Source organism: Theobroma cacao, chromosome 9 (assembly GCF_053813885.1).
Source record: "Theobroma cacao isolate CCN51 chromosome 9, ASM5381388v1, whole genome shotgun sequence".
In the NCBI taxonomy this organism is placed as follows: Eukaryota; Viridiplantae; Streptophyta; class Magnoliopsida; order Malvales; family Malvaceae; genus Theobroma; species Theobroma cacao.
In genome coordinates, this window is record NC_142647.1 from 43,205,399 (window position 1) to 43,230,262 (window position 24,864).

A 24,864-nucleotide genomic window follows, 5' to 3' on the forward strand; every position below is an offset into this window, starting at 1 on the left:
GGAGAAAGCTGTATTTTGGTATGATTCCGTACTTCTTCAGCGGGAGTTTCCATCTAAGATAGCACTCGAGATGCCCCATCCCTGAAAATGCATGGATTGGCATTCCAAGTTACAGAAACATTAAATTATTGGAATTCAAACGAGGAGATAAAAGTTTTACCAAGGGTGAAAGCAAGGTTGACATAACTAAGAGCACAGACGCTTCACCAGGCTTACGAACTAACCCTGAGAATCGGTCGAAACATAAAAGACGGAGACCGATTATTACATTGATACAGTCATCGGGGAGAAACGAATGAGCTGTCCTCTGGATCATTGTGCAAAGGTACTTTGTACCTAGATGAGAAAGACATCCACAAGGAGAGGAACAATATGAAAAGGCTATGTTTAGAACTGTGGGGTTAACAGTATATTGCTTGTTTGTTTTTTCTTTTTGTCCCTCTTATTCTTTCTCATTTGTTTCTTTCTTTTTCTATTTTTTTCTCTCTTTTGACCTTTTCCCTTAAGGACCATTGATTGACAGCCTGTGTCTAGTGATCGGCCGCCGATGATGACGTCCAGTGACTGGCGGTCGATCCTTAAAGAAGATGAGAGGAGAGAGAAGAAAAAAGGAAAAAAATAAGAAAGAAAAGACGAAACAAAAGCAATACATATAATCAAATGAAAGGGCTTAGCGCTAATGGTAAGGAGTTTGTTGTAATTGCATAAGATCTTGGGTTCACGATTTTGAACAGAGAGATTAAAATGAAAAAAATACTTGAGTATAAAGAGAATTTTTGATGTAAAAATATTGGAGAGACTAAATTGAAATTATTATCAAAATTAAAAAATTATGTTATTGTGATTTTGAATAAAAAAGCTAAACTAAAATGAAAAACATGAACGAATACTGTTAAAATATTTTGACTATTGAATGAGAGGCGAAAATTGTGAGATAATTACATTATTCTTTTCCTTTACAACATGCTTTGTTCATAGGAAGAAATAGAGTGAGAATAGAATAATCATTCATGAGAATAGAATAACCATTCATGAGAATAGAATAAAAAAATAATAATTATTATATAAATTGATTCATGAGAATAAAATAAAATAAAAATTGTTATTATTACTTACTTCGTTGGCAGAAATAATTTTTAGAATAATTAAGAAATAATGAGTAAATAATAAAAATACATTTTATTAAAATTTAAAAAAAATTAATTAAAAAACAAAAATACTATGATGAGAAAAAAATACTTTTTATTAAAATTAAAAAATTTATTTTGTTAAAAGATAAAAATATTCTAAGTAATAAAATCAAAATAACTTTTACTATAATTAAATAATATTTTCATAAAAATACAAATATATTTTTATAATAATTTAATAATATTTTGTATTAGAAGATAATTAAACCTTTTATTATAATTAAATAATATTTAATATTCAAAGACAAAATATATTCTTCATTAAATTTAAATAATACTAAATATTATTCTTTATTATATTCAAATAATAATATTAAATAATATTCTTTATAATATTATTATAGTTAAATAATATTTAAATATTTTCATTTCTTTTTTTTAGAAAATGAAGTAAAAAATTTTGTGTTTTTTGTGCTTTAGAGAGAAGAGTGAGGAAGAGAGAGAAAAAAAAGTTAATTATTTTTTTATAAAGTAATTTTTAAAATTGTAGAAAAACATATTTATCTAATTAATTTTTTTTTATTTTCAATAATTTGAAATAACCATTAACAAAAAGAGTCTTGATAATAATTATTCAAGTTTCTCTTAAAATAACTATTCCAAAATATAATTATTCCATTGAATCAAATGTAATTTTATTTCAAAAATGATTTCCATTCTCCTAACCAAGCATGTTTTTAATTTTTTTGATTTACAAAGAAAATAAATTCTCTCATTTGATTCGATATCTCTTCCTTTTTTTTTTCTTTCTATACAACAAAGTTTTAATATTTTGACCTAAAAAAAAACCTTCTAAAATATGTTGTTTTATATGAATAATTCTTATCTTTTTTTCAGTCCTCCAATCAGTTCATAAGGTCTACGTGATTCATTAATAATCAAACCAACGAACAACAACCAGTTTCATATTGTCGAAAGGCAACCCAACCTTCTAACCAAACTACTCATATTGAACCATAAAAACACTTGAGCTGGACTTAAAAGAAGAGAGCTCAGATTAAAACGGTTGTAATAAGCCTCCCTTCGCATCATCACCCAAAAATCATTAAATGGCGAACAAACACTAAAATCATTCACCTTAAAAGGAACAGACTGAACTTAGATCAATCTGCAAACCATTTAAACATTTGAAATGGTCCTCGACTAAGTAATAAGAATAAAAATGCATGCATCAAACAGCATAACCCTACTCAGTCCACTTTGGCCCAAACTGCTAGAACACAGCAAGCTCAATTCCTGACAAAATATGTTGCCTAATGTAGAGCAACCAAAAAATTTGTACTGAAGGTGTAAATATGGGACCTCAAAAGTTAAAAATAACTCATACGCAAGATTTGCACTCAAGATTCAAATGATCCACACCAAGGCAATAGCAAACTATAGTACTAAATAACCATCTGAAGTATTAGCAACAAAATTTCTTAAGGCAACAAAACTTTGAGAAACTTCAGTCACAAAGTAGAATAATGGTATCACAATGCAATTTTTCATGCTTATAAGAGAAACTGTTTCTAACTTCCGGAAGAAATTAAGATCAGAACCTTTCAAATAAGCCAAAATACCTCAACTACTAAATTAAAAAACAAGGCCAAGTTTAATTCATTCTCCTAATTAGCTCATTGATGTAGTTCTCACGGTTGCCAGCATCTCCTCCCTCAACATAGTGGTTTCTCTTCTTCTTCAAACCACCCAATGGTGCCTTGAGCTTAAACGGCCAGAGGAAGTTATTGGCTTCCTTAAAATGAGGTCCCACAGTCATGATCTCATGGATAAGATCTTCCACAGAGATGATGCCAAACTTGCCCAGAGCCTGTGACAAATAAAAGAAAAAAAGCAAGCATGCTAAATAAATGTTCACCACCAAAAATATAACTCGGAAATGCAAAAAAAATAAATATATAAATAAAGACCTGCTCAATGATTTCATTGTCAGTCAAAGCAACACGCTGCTTGTTCAACTTCCCATAACCTCTTTTGTAAATCAACTCCCTCACGCTCTTGAGATTGGGGTAACTAAAAGCACACATCACTATTAAATGAGAGAGGCAAGTACATAAAATGTTGAAAGAGAAAGTGAGGAAGCAGCAAAAGGTGAAAAATACCCGTAAGTCACATAAGGTTCAACCCTGTGAAGCATGTTCATTGTTGCCTTGTTCACTTTAAGAAAAACACCATTGAAAATCTGCATTTAGTAAGATGCAAAACACAACTACTTAAGTTACACTTTTATTTATTTAATTGACAAAAATATTCAATAGTTTCCAATACAATTAACGACCACCATCCCCTTATAGTGCTATAAAGAAAACCCAGCAGTACCATGTCCAAGCAGCATCTTAGCAAAACATACAAGCTTTGACATTATGCTCACAATGACTAAGAAGCTACTGCATGAGCTTTCATTTTTGAGTTAAAATGCTAAAATGGACCAACTGTTCAACATTTCAGCAACTTCAAACTATACATGAGCAACACTAATGAAAAGTCTAACACACTATAAATCTGATTTTGGACAAAAACTTCAAACACCAGCACAAGGAAATACCAAATTTTAAATAATAAAACAACAAGATTATTTTCAACTAAATATCATTACACATCTCTCAAATGAAACTTCACTTCACGCACACACCAAGACAAGCATAAGCAAAAGAGGAAATCAATTTTCATAAGCCTTTGTTTTGGAGAAGATTTGGTAAGCTACCTGTCTCAAACGCAAGAGCTGCAAGATCTTTCTTGTCCTTGGGTGCATGGCATTGATACTGAAAACACCAACATTCACAAAATCCAAACAAAAATGTTACCATTTAGAATTTAGATTCATATACCAACGTAACATTACAATAATCACATACCCACGGATGCGAACAATAAACAAAAGCTTAGCTTCTGGATCCACATAAAATCCTCCTTTCAACTTAGCCTCCCGCTTCAATTGAATCAACTCTTTTTCCTGACGATTACAGACCACACAATACAGTTCAGAAGGTGCCAAGATTTGATAAAAAAAAAATTAACATAAATCCAGACCAAACAGAACATTCACCTGAGCCTCGTACTCCTTTGCATATTGCTTAGCCCTATTGTAAATAAGCTTGCGGCTTTCAACTTTCTTCTTCTTTGCAGCTTCAAGCTCCTGCTTTTTTGCTAGCTCCCATTCTTCATTCCTCTTCCTCTTCTTCAAGAGTGACTCAGGAATCACAGCCTTAACTTCCTCACCCATCTCTAATAAAAAAATACATCAACCCAAAACCAATCAGGAAACAAGTTCTAGTCTCACAGTCTTAGGGGGAAAAAATAAACTCAACGTAAACACAAAAGAGTATAACAAAGCAATGGGTTCTCTTAATAAAGCTTATTACTGAATAAAGCCTACACATCTAAGTAAGAATTAAGACGCATTTTTCATTAGTTTTTTTCCTAATAAGCAATTATTTAAAGAAAATGGAAATTGAGCAAGTACCCATGTAATTTCAAGGACTGATAAAACTAAATCAATGCATACGTTAATAATGTTAGGCACAACAGAAGACAAACAACCAATGATAATACAGATAGTTGCAAAGAGGTATTGTACATTTCTTAGAGCTTTTCGGCCAACAAACCAGAAGGGGTTTGACAGAGAAAGTGAAGAGGAGGGCTTACCTCTGTGAACCGCGGAGAGTAGGATGCGGCAGCTAAAGAAGTTTTTAGGGTTTCTGCAAAGATATAAAAACAGAGGGGGCGGAGGAGGTTCGATAAAATGTTAAATAGGGTTTTGTAAGGTTGCTCATTGGGTGATTCAACGGCTGGGATTTCTTAGAGGACTCAGATCTGCCTGAGTCCAAAACTAATAGTAGTCTAGATGGGCCCTTGGGGCTTAATGGTACTGTCGATTATAAAATGCATTTACTGTGATTAACTATTTGGGCTAGAACATTGGGTCAAGCAGCTTTAAGACACTTTCCCCACAGCCCATACCCATAGAGTCAAAAATAAGAAAAAGGAAGATCCGGGTAGGATCGGGAATTTGAACCCGACGTGAATCGAACACGTAACCTTCTGATCTGGAGTCAGACGCGCTACCATTGCGCCACGGATCCTATCGGTGAAGTGAAGTCATTATTAAATATTATTGATTTTTACTCATAACCAATATATAACCTTTTTTTTTGAGGAAAAGAGATTCAAATACCATATTTTAAATATAAGATTTATGCACTTCTTAATACTATTGAAATAAATATTCATATGTGTTTATAAATAGAGAGTTAAGTGTCCATCTCTTGCATCTCCATATTTTACTTTACGATCAAAGTATTGGATGTATTATTAGAAGAGTTTGAATTGTCCCTCTCAGTAAACCTTTTCCTATTGTATATTTTCTCTTAGATGCATCTTCACAGTCTGAACACACAAATGTTATCAAGTTGTACGCTGGATCTGTGTGGCATCTAGTGGAGCAACAATGTTCCCATACAGATGACAAATATACCTTTTGAATATTAATGTGAAGTGTGTTGTCTAAGTATGATAGATATTGGACCTTCCTTTTTAAATTTTTTGTTTCCCCTTCCTGATAATTGGTCCGAGCCTCTCGCATCTAACTGCAAAGTAATAAAGAAAATTAAGATAAGCTTCGGTTTTGACAAAATTGATTAAATAATTTTTATGCTGGGGATAAAACATTATACATCACAAAAATGTACTTGCTTTAAGCCCAAAGGAAAATAAATATTCACAAAGTTAATTTATATATATGCTTTTTTTTCCCTTTAGTAATCATACAAAGCAACATTACTTTCTATGCATTTGGAAAAACAAAGAAGATAAATTAGGCATCACTCATCTGAGGTCTTATTTTGTGTAAAAAGAAAGTATGATGTAATAATGAATTAATTAATTAATTTTATTGCGGAGAACGAAAATTTGAATATAAATTTTTGAATAAAATGAGTCAAATGTGTAATTATTATTTCACGTTATAGTTTATTCTAATTTAAGTGTATCAAATGAGCATCTCCTAAATAACAGTAGAATGGTTATATAGATAAGGTCTATAGAGTAGTTGAATCTTTAAATGGTATTGGCCTGCTTGTTACTACCATGTGCCTCAATTTTTGTTTTTTTGATTTGCTCAAGTTTTTATAGCAGCCTACGGCACATGCCATTCATGTTCGTAGCCAATAATCGACTGACCTTATCACGTGATAAAACGATAAATATAAGAGAAACATATAGAGTAAGCTTTTCCTCCAAGGTGATGAGTGATAATGTCACTCTAAAAAGTGAGTATTGCTGGCTCATCCATTTGATTTTGATCTTTCAACAAATTTGCCCTGACCATTTGTTTGCTTTTGCTTCATTTAGTAGGATAAAATCCAATCCGAGTACAACCTACTATCTAATATAGTAAATATATGATAAACATATAAACATTAGAGTGAATCTAACTTAAATGTGGACCGACAACTTGTTTTAAAATAAGCCTCTTATGTTGCCATGCTAACTATTTTTCTTCCATATTTGTTGAGATTTATGGACAGAAACACTCCTAAACTTAGAAGCAATAAGTAAAAAGGAATGAGTTGGAGGGGAGGAGGATATGCTTTACCTAAAACCTAAGCAAAATTTGAGTTATGAGCGAGTGAAGGAATTGGCCAGGGGAGTCTTAACTAAGCATAGGTACTGGCTAGTGAGAGCGAAGTGTGACTAAATGTCATGAGGATAGTTGGCAGGTCACATGGCCATGTGGCCCTTACAGCAAAGCTTCTCCACCTTATCGGTCTTTATTTGCTCCATGGTGGATGCAACGAACAAATATCTCTCCTCATTTCTTCATCCAACAAATGAAATTACTACCTATTCCATCCAATATATCATGACAAAAATTTTCTACCTTTCTAGTTTTAAACAAGAATAAAGTTTTATACAATGACAGAATAAAAATACCCTACCTTTTGAATTAGAATTGAGTAATTTTTGCATATAAACAGGCTAGGTTATTTTTACATGTTATAGATCTCACATTAATAAGAAATCAGATAGGTTTTAGTCATATAAACATATACATTATACTACCTATTAAACATGTGTTTTGGATTGAGAATGTAAGTTCATAATTTATAAACTTATTTAAATTATATTTTCATAATTTAAGATTGCATATCAGAGACTAGCCTTCCAAAAGTGTTTTACAATTGAGTGAGACAGAATGTCATGGATCCCACATCAGTAAAAAATGAAATAAGTTTTGATATAAACATAAACCTTCCATCACTTATTAGACATGACTTTTGGGTTTAGAACGTGAATCTGTAATTTACAGACTTGACTAGCTAAATCAAATACCAAAGGTGGTTCTACTAAAAAGTGATAGACCAATTCCCAATTTGATCAAGAAATAAGAGGTTAAGTTGACATGGAGATTATGGATTTATGGTCAACCAAGTATATTATACATATGCAAGTATATATATTTGAAATTATAAACATTTACGTATATCAAAATATTTATATACGTATCATTTGCACATATAAAAAGGCGGAACCTTATGCAAATATCGAGTATGGATTTAAGTTATATTAGTCCTATAAATAAAATAAGGTTGTATTTAGTTTCATTTAATTATAGTTTTAATCATTTGCCTTTAAAAGTAAAAAAAATATTTATATATACACACATATTCTCAATGAAAATTTTTACTCATTTTTTAAAAATATATAGAAACCCAATTTGGATTAAGATCGATTTTACCTTATAGAATAGTAATTCATATACTAAATATAACTTAATGTCCTTAAATAAATATTAAATAATTTCTAAATCAACTTGGCTTTGTCCAAAACTTCCTTGTTGCTTATTCTCTTTCAAATGACAATTCAAGGGTAAATAAGTCACTCGGGAAAAGGACATTTCCGTCAATCTAAACCCCTCCCAAATTTTCAAAAAAATAGAAAAACCCACCGAAACAAAATCCAACGGCCCAATAACGGAAAAGGAGGGAAACAATATCAAGCGTCCGATCTCACAGCCTTGCCCTTCCGTTCTCCATTATATAAATCCTCATTTCTTACTCCCACTGCCACTCCCCAATCTCCACTCCCTCCCTCTCTTATCTATCATCCTCCGACATTCATCCCCACTAGCACTCGCCCACTGTAAGCCCCAATCCCCAGATCTAATTTTTTTACTCAATCATTTTATGCTTTTTTACTGACCATTTCTTGATTTTCGCAGGAATTAAAAAAAAATCATAAACAAAAATGAGGGAAATCCTTCACGTACAAGGTGGGCAGTGCGGTAACCAGATCGGATCCAAGTTCTGGGAAGTGGTCTGCGACGAGCACGGCATCGACCCCACAGGACGTTACACCGGAAACTCCGATCTGCAATTGGAGCGCGTAAATGTTTACTACAATGAGGCTTCGTGTGGAAGGTTTGTCCCACGCGCCGTGCTTATGGATCTCGAGCCGGGGACTATGGATAGTGTGAGGACTGGACCTTACGGACAGATCTTTAGGCCCGATAACTTCGTGTTTGGACAATCTGGAGCTGGGAATAATTGGGCTAAGGGGCATTACACTGAAGGAGCTGAGCTTATTGATGCTGTTCTTGATGTTGTTAGAAAGGAAGCTGAGAATTGTGACTGTCTGCAAGGTATAATTTTTTAATTCTTCTTTCAATAAAATTTTAGCTGTTTTTTTTATTTATTATATTGATACTTTAAGTGACGTTTTAATCTATAGACCGACAGTCGAATACTCTACCTATAAAATTTTGGCTATGTGTCTATTTAATTACAGAAAAGGAAGTCCACATTGAATTAGAATTATGTTAGCATATTCAAAGTTCTTTATGCGGTAATTAAAACATCTTGGTCGATGGATAAAATAATAATGCTAATGAAATTTGCTTTGGAGATCTTGGTGTTGATGTTGGGGGTATCTTGTTTCTTTAATTTGGTCTTTGGTTTTTATTTACATATTTATTTGTTTGTGTGAATAGGTTTTCAAGTTTGCCATTCTCTGGGTGGAGGAACTGGTTCCGGGATGGGTACCCTGTTGATCTCAAAGATCAGAGAAGAATACCCTGATAGAATGATGCTCACTTTCTCTGTCTTCCCATCACCAAAGGTTTCAGATACAGTGGTGGAGCCATACAATGCCACCCTTTCTGTTCATCAGCTTGTTGAAAATGCTGATGAGTGCATGGTGTTGGACAATGAGGCTTTGTATGATATCTGTTTCAGGACTCTGAAGTTAACTACTCCTAGCTGTAAGTTTAAATTGTTTGACTTGATATTGTATGATTGCCTACAATTTCTTTTTAATGTACAAAAATTGATTGTGTGTGTTGGTTTGGTATCTTGTATTACTTCCATTAAATTTCTGCTTAAAACTTGAGCAGTAACTGATTTGCAGAATAACTCTGTGGAATTGGTTTCAGTTGAATTATTTAATAATGTTTGCCTAAAGTTTTCTATTGCTGGTTTTATTGTCTGGATTTCACTCTAAAAGATTATGTAAATGTACATCTTAGAAATAAGTGTTAATATCAGATAATATTGAAGGGAACAGGAGAATTATTGTGATCTATATTCAAGTATATTAGTGTATTTTTCCCAGATTTGGTTATAGCGTGAGTCTTTTGTTCCTAACTAATGCTATGGGATAGTATTGGCTGGCTAGGCGTGTTCTTTTGAAATAATTGGGTAAGTAACATAAATTTATTCCTTTTTTCTAAATAAAAATTGAATTCCCTCTTCTTACTGGCTAAGTGAGAATTGATTGAGATTTATGTGGGAAGTGCTATACTCTTCTCCTGAATGCTACATTGCTGTAAGGCTAATGCTGAACTAACTTTCTTTTGTTGATTGTAACAGTTGGCGATCTGAACCATCTGATCTCTGCAACCATGAGTGGTGTCACATGCTGCCTTAGATTCCCTGGCCAGCTCAACTCTGACCTCCGAAAACTTGCAGTGAACCTCATTCCCTTCCCTCGTCTGCACTTCTTTATGGTTGGGTTTGCTCCTCTCACCTCGAGGGGATCTCAGCAGTATCGTGCTCTAACTGTCCCAGAACTCACGCAGCAGATGTGGGATGCTAAGAACATGATGTGTGCTGCAGACCCACGACATGGTCGCTACCTCACAGCCTCAGCCATGTTCAGGGGGAAGATGAGCACCAAAGAGGTTGATGAGCAAATGATTAATGTTCAAAACAAGAACTCTTCATACTTTGTTGAGTGGATTCCGAACAATGTGAAGTCTAGTGTGTGTGATATTCCTCCTCGGGGCCTGTCTATGGCATCGACTTTCATTGGTAACTCAACCTCCATTCAGGAGATGTTCAGGCGAGTGAGTGAGCAATTCACTGCCATGTTTAGGAGGAAGGCTTTCTTGCACTGGTACACTGGGGAAGGAATGGATGAAATGGAGTTCACTGAGGCTGAGAGCAACATGAATGACCTTGTATCTGAATATCAGCAGTACCAGGATGCTACAGCTGATGAGGAACTTGAATATGAGGATGAGGAGGAGGAAGGTGTTCATGAGATGTGAGAGATGTAAAGGCTGTATGCTACTTTATATTGTGGAATGTGGTAATGCCTCGATATACTGCTTGAGAGTAAAAAAGTGCAATTTTCTGTTAGATTGAGTGGTAACATATGTGAAAAGCTGTTTGTATTACTCAGTTATATGTTTGAATTCTAGCCTTGCTGTTCAATTCGTTTGCTATAATGAAAGTTAATAGTATTGGCTATATCTGTTTCTTTTCCTGCTATTGTCTTTTTATATTTGGTAGAAAATATAATGAAATTCATCTTATTCCTATGGAATGTACTTGGAATTTTGTGAATGAGCTGAAGATGGGCAATGTGCATTTTGTATCTGATTTTATTTGTGGAAGGCGTTGGAGGTATGGTTATTTTTGCACTTAAAGAATCAATGTATTATGCTATCATTAGTTAGACTAACTTAATTACCATTAATTTGATTAAGAAAAAGGTTTAGTGACAATGAAATTGATTAAAACAAAAAAAAAAGGAAAGAATTTAGGGAAATAGAGAAAAAATGTGGGTATTTTAATATTCAAAGTACACTTTGAACAAATATTAGTTCTACTGATGGAATCTTAAGATTAGTTATTTTTTCTAGAGAGATAAATAATGTTTCAAACTAACGAGGTAAGTTTATTTTCGATAAGACTCGTGGATGACAATAACTTTTTCCTAATTAAATTATATATATTTTAATATATTTAATGCATAATTGGATTATAATTGAAGCTAATTATTTAATTTGATTGTAATTAAAGATGATTGATTTTAAATATAACTAATTATATTTCGACATAAGAATTATGCTCCAAGATGTCATTTAAAATTTCTACCATAGTAACCCCATTCATTTAAAAATAAGAATTTTAAATGACATCTTAAATAATGATTTATAACTTTCGATAAAGAATTTACAAATATAATAATTTTAAAATTTAAATCATCTAAAAAATAAAATTAAAAAAATACATTATCTTTTAATACAAATTAACATAACATGGTAGGGAAAAGGTGGATAGAAATTCGGAACAAGTCACTTATAGACTAACGATTAACTAATGATCATTAAATTCAAGACTTATATTCTGCTTAGAGGTAACCATAAATGAGATCAACCTTATTTAACACTTTGAAATCTTAAAAGGTATTAATTTAAGGAAAGTTTATTATTACAATATAAAAAATAATTTTTATATATTTAAATATATTTTATAAATAAAATTTATGTAAAAAATTGTTTGTTGATATAATAATTTATAACATATATAATTTGAAGACCCAAATCTGGCTCTACATTGAGCCACGTTTTTATTCTTTTAGTCTGACATCTGGAAAGGTATAAAAATATAAGAAAGTGTTAGCTTTTGACTTTTTCAATTTTGGAAATTTCAATACCTTATGCAGTGCCTCCATATGTACCTTCATTGCTATGCCACTAGAAAGTTATGAGCTTAAAAAAAGGAAGCTGATGTTTGGCTTTTACAGGCTTCGGTATTACAATTAATTGTTTGAGTGTACAACACGTCTAATTTGGATGAACTTCTCTTCTTCCATTAAGAATTGCATTTGATCTTATCGCTTTTATTTAGACTTTCTTTTTCTTTTTAGAGATTTCTTTAGTTGTTTATAAGTTTCTTTACTTTTCTTTTAAAGAAAATAAATTTCTTTACTTTTACCTATAACTTATATAATTTGAAGATATTTGGCCACATTTTTTTCTCATAAACTGTCATGTGACTTTTATAACATTCTTAAAAGGAAGCCTGAGGCTTCTAGAGTTAACCGCTTGGAGGGCACAGAGAGTGAAAGAGAAAAGATGTTGAAGCAAAGAGAGAAAGAGAGGGGTGCAAAAGGGTAAGAGTGAACCACGTGAAGGGCAAATAGAGAGAAAGAGAAAAGATGTTGAAGCAAAATAGAGGGGGTGCAAAAAGGTCTTTGTGTTGCACACGGGTAATATTCTAGTAATAATTAAAAATCGAACCGAACTTAAAAAACATGTCCAAGGCCTGGCTTGAGGTGGACCAGGCCTGTGGACCCCTCTACAGTTTAGTAAAGCCTTTGATTAAAGTTTGATTATGTCTACCACATTGGTAGCTTTGTAGGGGCTATTGTTGAAGATGGGTGACTTTGAACTACTCGAGTCAGTTTCACTAGGAAAACAGAGACCAAGACAAGAGAGTTGTAATTATACTTGTCAAAATGGGCCTGACCCATTGGGTTAGCTCATTTTTCATTTAATATAGGGCGGGCTGAGCTTGAAAATTTAGGCCTATATTTAAACCAAGCCTAAATGGGCCAGCTCACCAAATCAGTGGGTTGGGGTGGGCCAGCCTTATAAGTCAAAAAAATTAATAATTTTATATATTTAACTAAATAAAATTAATAATTTATTATCAATAATCTTACTTATTTTATATATTTTAATGTAGTTAATATTTACTTATCAAATTAATAATTTTAATTTATGAATTAAATCATAAAATAATTTTATAAATAGAAAATTTATTAAGTAAAATTATAAAAATAAATTTTTTTATTTGAAAAAAAAATGGGCTGACCCAGCCCAACCCATGGGCTAGCAAGGGGTGGGTTGGGTTGAGGATTTCACAGCCCATATAAAAAATAGGCTGGCTCGAACCCGACCCATATTTTTTCAGCCCACAAAAGCTGGGGTCGGGTTGACCCATATTGACAGGTCTAGCTGTAATCAAGACATTATGCACACAATTTTTTTTAATAATTAAATCAATAATAATAATAAAATTTATAATTTTGATCAGTCTTGTTGTTTTGTTTTGTTTTTTTGCTGCACCTTTTAATAAATAAATAATAATTTAAAATATTAAGAATGATAATAAAATTTATAATTTATACCACGATAATAAATTTTGATATTTCTTTAGACAACATATTTTTTTTATGTAGTAAAATCTTATGAATGTAACTATTTAATCTTTTAATAACATTCTCATAGCAATATAAAAACTTTATTAATGTATTGCATTCTTTATAATGTTATGCATAAAAATGTTATTAAAAAGTGACTACTTTTTTTTATAGTACATTTTAAAAATACGTAAAAGTGACTAAGTCAAATTTGTAATAATAAGCATAAAGAAATAAATATAATATTGCATATGAGGATTTATCTCATTTTTGGCATGATGTTCTCAAGATTGATGAAGTTCCTCATATTCCTTATAATATAATGCATAAATTTGAGTGTGATTATCACGTGAGTCTTTTTCTGTTGGCAACTTTTCCTCTTGTGTTTCATTGTTTTCTTTCGAAGAGCTTTACATACACTTAGCTAAGCTTAAAAGTTGCACTAGTATGGCTTTTAGTATTTAGACTTCTATTGCTAGTAGTGCTTCTGACACTTGTGTAACACATATATAATAGAACAATTTGAAAGTTGACTTCTGATTGCTAATGTTCCATAAGTAAGTACTTCTTCAAAAATGGGAACTAAAGTTACAATTCATTTATGATGCTAGCAAAGGTGATACTGAAGTTGGGAGAGATTGCATCTAAGATTATTTTACTAAAGAATCGTGAAAAGGAATTACGAAGATGAGTAGATGCATCCTTAGATACTTCTTCCAACATAAAAAATAACGACTCCTTTCTACGAAACTCTATAATTGGCTACTCTTTTATTAGTTTTGTAAACTCATCAGAGTAATGCTATTTGTATGAATGTTACTTGCTCACACTTTATATTACTATATACGGTCAAAGGAGAACCCCTTAACTCTACATTAAAGAGGTTAACTTTTAACCTGATGTCAAGGAGATTAGTTCAACCCTTTATATAAGCTAAAAGTCGTGACCAATTTGTGAGTAATAAGCTATGGCTAAGAAATGAGCAATAAAGCTTGCGACCAATGGCATAATATCATTACAGCCAAGTTATGAACGATAAAGCTAGGGCTAAAATATGAATGATAGTTTATGGTCAAAAAATGAGCAGTGAAGCTTGCGACCGATAGAAAAGATATCTTTGCAATTACCATATAAGTGGTAAAGCTTGCGACTAAAATATGAATGAGGAGCTATGGTCAAAGAATGAACAATAAAACTAACAATCAATAGCAAAATATCATTATAGCCAAAGTATAAACTGTAAAGTTTGCAACTGAAATAAAAAAGATGAACAATTGCTAAAGAATGAGCGATAAAGCTTGCGACCAATGGTATAATATAATTTCAACCAAAGTATAGACTATAAAGCTAATAGTTGAATATGAACTTCTTTTCCTTCCAAATGTCAAATTTCAATACATATAGTAATGAAGAGTTAAAGTCATAGAAATATCATACATAAGTGGGAAACAGGTTGTTTTCGACCTTGTTGTTCCCAATTAATAACTCTCCCGCTTACGTCTTTTTGTGGAATATTATACGGTTTCTACATTCAAAAATGAATGAGTAACTATTTGGTGATAATCAGAATACGTTCACTTTATATAGTTGAATTGTCTATCTTTTCCAGTAACACAAAGTTTTGCTGGTGAAATTTTACTTAATGCAATAACTCTTCCTAAGTGGAGTTGTCAAAATGTAAAAAGGTTTTTTATGAAAGAGAGAGGAAGCATTGCAAACAAGTAAAAAAGATATACTAGAGGCGACAGAGAGGAAGACTAGAGCAGTTCTTCAAGTACTGAGTGTCATAGCAGGTGGAAGAGAATAAGTGAAGAATTATTGAGTAGAAGAGAATTAAAGAGAGAATTTAGAAAGAAAAACTTTGAGTGGAATGTGGTACCAGCTTTAGAAAAAGAATACTTCAAATGAATTTTGAAAGCTTTATATATAGTGCCAGAAATGACAATTACTCTAGATTAGGCTTTAATGTTGGGTATCCGTTACTGAGCTTTAATATTGAGTAATAGTTAGAATCACATTTGTAATTATTGAATTAGTGGGTTTTATTATCATTAATAATATAATAAGATTTATTCTTGAGTAGAAGGTAAAGGGAAGAGGCATACGAGAACAAGCTAAGAGAAAAAGATGTACGTGAAAAGGTACAAAAGAACAAGGTAAGAGAAAAGTGGTGTATTTGAAAAGGTAAGAGGGAGAAAGAGTTATACTTCAGGAAAAGGTTAAGAGGAAAACCTCTTAACTACCTCCATATCTAAGCCAAACTCTTTGAAACATCCCAAGGTGAAAGTAACCTGTGAATCCTACCATTTATACTGGGTTGCTTTCACTGCTATTTGTGTGAAGTAGTTATTTAGTGAAAAGTAGTTGTTCCACTTACGTTAATTATTCTGCGTAAAGTATTGTTTAACTTGTTTTCATTATTCTCTGTACAACACTACATTTTAACAATTCTTAAGTAGTAACCAAAATTAACTTTCTACTATTAAAATTTAGAAATAGATTTGTTCTAAGGGGACTTTGTGTTCATTTTGTTAATATAGTCTTTAATACTGATAATAACCACTCAATAATGCAAACATACAACTTCACCACATACAAGCTTAGTGATTATGATGATGCTTTAGAAAACAATAGCATCAAATGGTCAGTGGCCAATCCATCGACCAAGGTGCCTTATCTAATCTCAGTGGCAGTTCCTTTGATGAAGGAAAGGATAAATTATTTTTTCTTCAATGATTATGATGGTGAATAATCCAAGAATGGTTAGCAATTCAAAATAAATGTGACTCATGGACAAAGGTTACCCAAGAGCCTAAAAGAACCAGATGACACCCTAGCTCCAAATAATCTTGATTTTTAGAGTGATGATTCTGCCTTAGATACCATTGTACCTTCAAACTTCAGTTATCCCATTGAAGAGGAAAGTGATAAGGATGAGGGTTCGAGATCGCCTTCTTTACTTTTTAACTCATTTACCAGGACATTGAACGAGTTTTTAATATTAATAGGAATTTTTTGCATATTTTGAATTTTTATAGTTGACTTTATTTATTTTTGAAAGAAACTTGACTGTGTTTTTTTATTATATATTCTTTTTTCTTATATAGAATAAAATTGGCATCCTTGTGATTTTATTTGTGAATTGTGAGTGTAAGTGTGTACGAGTATCCAAAGAATACATTTGGTATTACAATAATAATAATAATAATAGCGTATAAGTATTTGAACATTTGATTCAATAATTGTTATTGATTTTTTAAAGATAAAAAATTAATAGTATAACACAATAATTTTAAACCATAATTTATTTATTAATTGTTGTTATGTTTAAATGGGCCAAAACTTGTAGTTAGATTGTATATTATATATATGAAATATATTCAATGAATTGGATAACTTTTGGCCAAAGAAAAAAACAAATTATGAACTAGAAATAAGGCTGGTCTAAATCTAGCAAACTTTAATGATCTTAAATTGGTGCATCATTAATTAGTGTAACAAATTAAACCTTAGTCATATAGTTATGTTCTTGTTAAAGTTGATGCATAGATATCTCGTTTTGATATATTTATCATATTTTAGTTTTATTTATTCTCAGTGTAAAGTAAAGTCTATAGGTAGTAGTAAAGAAGAGAAAAGAGCTCGAGCACGTGGTTGATATGTGATATTAACTTAATTTACTATGGTTAGCTGGTTATTAGTTCGTGTAGTTGGCAAAACTATTTTAGTATGAATACTTGAAGCATAATGTAACTGTTTACTAAAATATAAAATGAAGTTCATTAGTTTTTCTTTTTTCTCTCTACCTCTTTAACTTTTACTATTTTCCTTAAATTTTTTTCATGTCTTTACAATATGAAATTCATGAAATTTACATGGTATTATAGTGGCTTCATCTTTCTGTCTTTGATTAAAAAAATATATGTAGTAATTCCTTTTCTTTCACTAGTAATTTGAAAATCCCTCTTTCTTGATATCATAAATATCATGTTCTTAATTTCATTCCGATTCTTGAAATTGAAGCCCTAAGATGTCATCTACATCAACAAAAACCTCAGTTTCCCTTATGGAAGATTTACATTCACCTTATTATATCCATTATTCTAATTATCATGGATCGGTAGTGATAAACCCCTAAACTTTCAAATATAAACTATTTAGCTTGGAGCCAATACTTTTTTTTTGGCTTTTTCAATCCAAAACAAATCCAGATTTATTGATGGTACTATCAAACAACCAAAACCTATAGGTGAGTTGTATGTTTATTGGACCCGGTGCTACAATTTAATTGTTACGTGTTCGTTGGAATCCTTAACTTTAGATATAGCTTCTATGGTCTTCTATGTTAACTCGGCTTATAAAATTTGGGAGTCCTTGAAGGAAAGATTTAGTCAACTAGATGATTCATGAATATATAATCTTCAATTTACTCTTTGTACTATCACTTAGGAAACCAGGTCAGTAGTTGCTTACTTTACAGAGTTAAAGGCATTGCGGGAAGAATTGCGTATTTATAGACCTTTTTCATATTGTGAATGTGTTTTGTGTAAAACTAGCTATAAGAAATTTGTTGATGTATATCATAAAGATAGTGTGTTTCGTTTCCTTAATGCATGGCGTAAATGAGTCGTATTCAGCCTTAAGGTCATAAGTGTTATTGATGAAACCGGTTCCTAGTCTTAACAAGGCGTATAATCTGGTGCTTTTGAAAAAAGTCATGCAGGTCATTATTAATGTAGTCACAACCACCGATTGAAACTTTAGCTATGGCAACAATTACGGAGAGTAAGAAAAAAAAAATAATTTGGTGTGTTCCCATTGTAACAAGAAAAAACATATTAAGGAGAAGTGTTATAAACTCATAGGATTTCTAGAGGGATTCAAGTTCACTAAATTGAAGGGAAATTTCAAGAAAGGGGTGGCATCAACCAATAGCACAATTACTACTGATACTGAAGAATCTGTTGAGAGTCATGTTGTTAGTCAAGTATCACAACTTTCTCTTATTAAAGGACAAGTTCATAAACTTATGGCACTCAGTGTTGAACATAAAGGAACAAATGCTGGACAAGAGTAATCAAAATCTAATTATCAACTAGATAAGCTTTCCATTATAATTCAGCTCTTGCAGGTATAATTTCCAACTCTACATGTTTATCCATTGTCAATTTTACATTAAAACCTTGAACACTCTTATTAGATAACACATGGACTATAGACACAAGAGCCACAAATCATATAACATGTTCCTTATATTTTTTCAATCAAGCAAAACTAGAAAACAACATGTTTGTCTAGTTGTCAAATAAAAATAAGGCAATTGTTAGTCTATAGGAATTGTCCAATTAACCAAAAATCTTGTTCTAGATAATATTGTACTTGTACCCTATTTCAATTTTAGCCTATTGTCAGTAAGTCAATTTACACAATAGAAGAAATATTTTTTTGTATTTACTAATAACTATTGTCTAATTCATGATATCAGTTCATGGACTTTGACTAGTCATGCTAGAGTCATTGCTAGCTTGTATATCATGTAAGGAACTCTTAGTGCACAAATGCCTTTAAGAACTAATGATGTTTTTATAAAAACAAATAATGTTGTTTCTAGTACTTCTTTAGTTTCTAAAGCTAGTTGTAATACACTTTCTTGTGATAAACTTTGTGATACTTTTGATATTTGGCACTATATGTTAGGTCATGTTTTTGCTTAAAGAATAAAACAAATTCAAGAGTCTTGTAATAATGTAGTCTTTCAAGATTGCTTTCAATGCAATGTATGTCCTCTTACAAAACAAAATAGACTACATTTTCCTGTACATGTTCAATCAATACCAAATATTTTTGAAATTGCTTATATGGACATATGGAGCCCTTACTTTACATCAACTTTGACAAGTCATCATTACTTTTTAACCATTGTAGATAATTTTTCTAGGCTTACTTGGTTGTTTTTTATGAGGTTTAAATATAATGTTGCAACAATTGCTCCTAGATTTTGTAAAATGATTGAAAATTAGTTTAACAAAAATGTTAAATTCATTCAAATAGATAATAGAAGTGAATTTAGGTTAGTTTAATTTTACTCTGAAAATGGAATTATGTATCAATTGTCATGTGTGGATACACCTCAATAGAATGATACTATAAAGAAAAAACATCAACACATTCTTAGTGTAGCTAGAGCTTTCCTTTTTCAATCATCCTTACCTATTTCTTTTTAAGGCAAGTCAGTTCTAACAACAGCTCATATTATTAATAACGTACCTTCTCCACGTCTTAAAAATAAGACACCTTTTGAAATATTGTTCAATAAGCCACCCACATATTCATACTTCAAAGTCTTTAATTCATTATGCTTTGCTTGTACTCTTGCACATAATAGAAAAAAGTTTGAACCTAGAGCTAAAAGATGTATTTTCATTGGATATCCTATTGGTGTTAAGGGATATAAGTTTTATGATATTGAGGCTCACAAGTGTTTTTTTTTTTCCAAAGATGTTTTTAATGAGAGTGTATTTCCCTTTAAAAATACTGCATCATCATTTTGTTCTCAACCTTGTCACTTTTTTTTTTCTATTCGCATCCTTCATATTCTTTACCATATGAAACTTTTATTCATTCATTGAGTACCAATCATCCTTCTTCTTCTAATCATTCTTTACTACTCAACACAACATCATTTTTTGACTCTAATAATTTCATACCAAAACCCTTACAATCCTCCAATTCCCTTTATTTAATTTCTTCATTTTCACTAACTAATTTAGAAAAGAGTGCTAGGATTAGAAAACCCCTAAAATACCTAGACATTTACCATTGTAATTTTTCTTCTTTCACTAAATCTGTTATTGCAATTACCTTTCACTTGCAAGATTGTCTCTTAACCATAAAGCCTTGACTACTACTCTTACACAAGTACCAAAATTTGACTCTTTTTCACAAGCTGTTCAATATATTTAGTCGAGGAATGCCATGAAAGATGAGTTGCTTTGGATAATAATAAAACGTATACTATTATTTTTATACTTTTTGATTTTAAAGCTATTGGCTGCAAGTAGGTTTATAAGGTGAAAATTAAAGCTAATGTGGGTATTGATAGATTTGAGGTAAGATTAGTTGCAAAGGGGTACACCTAGAGAAAAGGTTTTGACTATTAAGACACCTTTAGTCTTGTAGTTAAACAAACCATTGTCAGGACATTTTTGGCATTGGCTGTTGTTCATGGTTGGTCATTATCACAACTAGATATCAATAATAGCTTTCTTAATGGTGATTTGATTGAGAATGTCTATATGGAGATTCCACAAGGTTATGAGCCTAAGAGGGAGTGTTTACTAGGGTACAAATTATGTAAACTTCAAAAATCCTTTTATGGTCTTAAACAAGCATCCAAACAATGAAGTGTTAAGTTTATGAAAACTTTATTGCAGTTGGGTTTTATGCTATCAAAATCAGATTACTCTCTTTTTACTACGAGTTTTTTAGATAGAAATTATGTTGCATTAATAGTACAAATACCTGAAGCATAATATAACTGTTTACCAGCTGAATATAAAATGAAAGTCATTAGTTTTTCCCTCTTTTCTCTACCTTTCGACTTTTACCTTTTTCCTTAGATTTTATTAATGTCTTTACAATCTAGAATCCATGAAATTTACACTTGATTTTTTTTTTTGTCATTAATATGAGCATCCTTTAATCACCTTTTGGTCTATATAATATATTTATTTTTAGGTGAGATAAATTGTTTTAACGAGATTGTTTTCACATTTTCTTGATTAAATAAATTGTTATTATATTTACAATTACAATGTTGCGTTTTTTATAAAATAGCATTTTTTTTGTCTTCCTTTTTTTACAAATTGAATTAGTGGATTGTGCAAATTTATTAAATTTAGAAAATGTAATTGCCATCATTACAATAAACAGACGTTAAGTGGAAATTCTCTAAGGGTATGTTTAGTTTGCAAAGTAGAATAGAGTGAGAAAGGAATAACCATTACGTAGAAATAAAATAAAAAAGGAATAATTATTATGTAGTTTGATTCATGAGAATGAAAAAAATAGGAATTGCTATTATAACTTATTTTAATATTTGGTTGACAAGAATAGTTATAAGAATAACCAAGGAATAGGTGATAAATGATAAATATATCTTTTATTATAATATATAATTATTTTATTTTAAAAATATTAAAATTTCAAATATTATTTTTTATAATTTATAATTAAAATTTTAATTTAATTTTAAAATATAAAATATTAATTTTTAGCTTTTCTTTTTTTTTTTGTTCATTCCATTCTAGTATTTTCATTTTTTTTCTTTTCTTTCTTCTCAGCGGTCGGTCACTAGAGATGTGGCCGGCGTAATAGAGTGTCGATTTCATGCTCCTTATGGCCGAATTTGGTGGAGGAACGCCATTTGACACTTCCCGCAATTAGCATCGTTGTCGTTGCCGTCGAACAGCTTTGCCCTTGCCACCCTTCATTAAGCGACTTTACAAAGAGTAAGAGAGAGGTAGAAGATAGGTAAAGAGAGAAAGAAAATGTGAAAAATGAAAAAAAAATGTATGTTATATACGATGGTATTTTTTAAAATTTATTTCAAGGTAATTTTGTTTAACAAAACTTTTTACTTATTCCGCTGTCTTGGAATAGTTATTACTGAGATCCCCTTAGGAATGGCTATACAGGTTTCTTAATAAATGGTCATTTCTGTGAAGCAAACAAGTTATTAGAGGGGCTTAAGAATAAGGGGGAATGACTATCCCATTCCGTCGACCAAACATGTTATAAATTATTAAAATTACTTCCCATCAAGCCAATTAAATTGTAAAATCAAATATAGTGTAATGTAAATTATATACAGACCAATAAAGGTATAATACCTAAAGAAACCTCTGAACTATTTAGAAAAATTCAAATAAATTTTTATTCTTTTATTACATTCAATTAAGCTCTTATATTTTTATTTTAAATCAAATAAAGTTTTATAACTAATAATTTAACTAATTATTATTAATTAAAATATCTCTTGTCATTTTACATCGCTTAGCGTTAAAGTCGCATAATAATATATTATAATATATGATGACGTGATATGTTAGTGTGGTATTCTCAACCTTCATGTTAATGTCACATCAATGTCACATAGGCACATAATGACAAATGGTATTTGACTAATGTTAATTAGTCAACCATTAGTTATAAGAGTATATTTTATTAAAAATAAAAGTATAAGAACTTAATTGAATATAATAAAAAATTAAAAATTTATTTAAATTTTTTTAAATAATACAAGAGTTTTTATAAGTATTAAGCCGATTAATAAATTAATGTGAAGTATGGCAATTATTGGAGGAACAATGTCCCTATAGAGATGACAAAGATACGTTTTAATACTAATGTGAAGTGTTTTGTCCAAGTATAATAGACATTGGACTTTCATTTACAAATTTTTTGTTTCCCTGCCTGATAACGGGTCCAAGGCTCTCGCATCTAACAGCAAAGTGATAAAGAAACCTAAGCTAAGCTTCGGTTCTGACAAAGTTGATTAAATAATTTTTATGCTGAGGATAAAACATTATTCATCACAAAATGTACTTGGAATTGAGAATTATCACAGTGTCCGACGGCTTTAATACTCAAAGAAAAATAAATATTCACAAAGTTAATTTATAATTTTTTTTGGAGTAATCAAACAAAATAACATTACTCTTTTTACATTTGAAAATAAAAAAGATAAATTAGGCATCACTCAACTGAGGTCTTTTGTGGGTAGGAAGAAAGCATCATGTAATAATTAATTAATTGATTAATTTTATCGGGGAACGAAAATTCAAATATAAATTTTTAAATAAAATGATATATACATCTGATATGGAGTCAAATGTGTAAAATGTGCAATGGTTATTCTATTTGTGTGAATCAAATGAGTATCTCCGAAGTAACAGTAGACTGGAGAGATAAGGTCTATAGAGTAGTTGAATCTTTAAATGGTATTGGCCTGCTTGGTACCATGTGCCTCAATTTTGTGCTTTTTGATTTGTTCAAGTTTTTATAGCAGCTTACCTCACATGCCATTCATGTTCGTAGCCAATAATCGACTGACCTTGTCACGTGATAAAACGATAAATAAAAGAGAAACATATAGAGTAAGTTTTTTCCTCCAAGGTGGTTAGTGATAATGTCACTCTAAAAAGTGAGTATTGCTGGCTCATCCATTTGATTTTGATCTTTCAACAAATTTGCCCTGACCATTTGTTTGCTTTTGCTTCATTTAGTGGGATAAAATCCAAACCGTGTAAAACCTACTATCTAATATAATAAATATATGATAAACATATAAACACTAGTGTGAATCTAACTTAAATGGGGACCGACAACTTGTTTGAAAATAAACCTCTTAGGTTGCCATGCCAACTTTCTCTTCTTCCATATTTGTTGAGATTTATGGACAATAACACTCCTAAACTTAGAAGCAATAAGTAAAAAGGAATGAGTTGGAGGGGAGGGGGATATGCTTGGCCTAAAACCTAAGCAAAAATTGAGTTATGAGTGAGTGAAAGAATTGAGTTATGGGTTACTAAATGTTATGAGGATAGTTGGCAGGTCACATGGCCATCTCTCTCTCATGTGGCCCTTACAGCAAAGCTTCTCCACCTTATCTGTCTCTATTTGGTCCATGGTGGATGCAACAACCAAAATCTCTCTCCTCATTTCTTGATCCAACTAAGGAAATTACTACCTGCTCCATCCAAATACATCATGGCAAAAATTTCCTAGTTTAACACAAGAATAAAGTTTTATACAGTGATGGGAAAAAATACCCTTCATTTTGAATTAGAATTAAGCAATTTTTGCATATAAACAGACCAAGTTACCCTTGAGTGGGACAATGAATTCTTAGGAATGGGTTGCTTCCCTACTACTAAGATCAAACACCAAAGGTGGTTATACCAAAAAGTGATGACCAATTCCCAGTTTGATCAAGAAATAGGAGGTTAAGTCAACATGAAGATTATGGACTTATGGTCATCCAATTATATCATGCCTAACTACGTATATATCGGATTATAGACATTTATAAATTAGTTAAATAAATTTTATCAAATCATTGAAATATTTATTCACCTATCATTTACATATACAAAAAGATAAAATTTTATGTAATATTAGGCATGGATTTAAGTTATATTAGTTCTACAAATAAAAAAAATGTATTTTGTTTCATTTAATTATA

At 31.2% G+C, this 24,864-nt stretch overlaps 2 protein-coding genes, 1 non-coding gene and 1 pseudogene across 3 annotated transcripts; 2 read left to right on the forward strand and 2 right to left on the reverse strand.

Annotated features, from left to right (window-relative positions):
- Positions 1 to 2,542: 2,542 nt before the first annotated feature.
- Positions 2,543 to 4,994, reverse strand: LOC18590033 (large ribosomal subunit protein uL30w). The gene is made up of 7 exons (XM_007015301.3): positions 4,836 to 4,994; positions 4,237 to 4,415; positions 4,046 to 4,143; positions 3,895 to 3,952; positions 3,293 to 3,372; positions 3,101 to 3,203; positions 2,543 to 3,000 (listed from the first exon to the last, which is right to left on the reverse strand). Exons 2-7 carry the CDS (start codon positions 4,411 to 4,413, stop codon positions 2,785 to 2,787), a joined length of 732 nt encoding a protein of 243 aa, XP_007015363.1. The 5' UTR covers positions 4,414 to 4,415; positions 4,836 to 4,994; the 3' UTR covers positions 2,543 to 2,784.
- Positions 4,995 to 5,200: 206 nt separating this feature from the next.
- On the reverse strand, positions 5,201 to 5,272 carry TRNAW-CCA (transfer RNA tryptophan (anticodon CCA)). Its single transcript has one exon. It is a non-coding gene; the product is annotated as a tRNA-Trp (tRNA).
- A 2,926-nt stretch (positions 5,273 to 8,198) lies between these two features.
- On the forward strand, positions 8,199 to 10,936 carry LOC18590034 (tubulin beta-5 chain). Its single transcript, XM_007015305.3, has 4 exons — positions 8,199 to 8,330; positions 8,410 to 8,829; positions 9,178 to 9,447; positions 10,055 to 10,936. The coding sequence occupies exons 2-4, from the start codon at positions 8,436 to 8,438 to the stop codon at positions 10,732 to 10,734; spliced, it is 1,344 nt and encodes a 447-aa protein (XP_007015367.1). The 5' UTR covers positions 8,199 to 8,330; positions 8,410 to 8,435; the 3' UTR covers positions 10,735 to 10,936.
- A 113-nt stretch (positions 10,937 to 11,049) lies between these two features.
- LOC148760997 (early nodulin-like protein 18 pseudogene) lies at positions 11,050 to 16,647 on the forward strand (annotated as a pseudogene).
- The last annotated feature ends 8,217 nt before the right edge of the window (positions 16,648 to 24,864 follow it).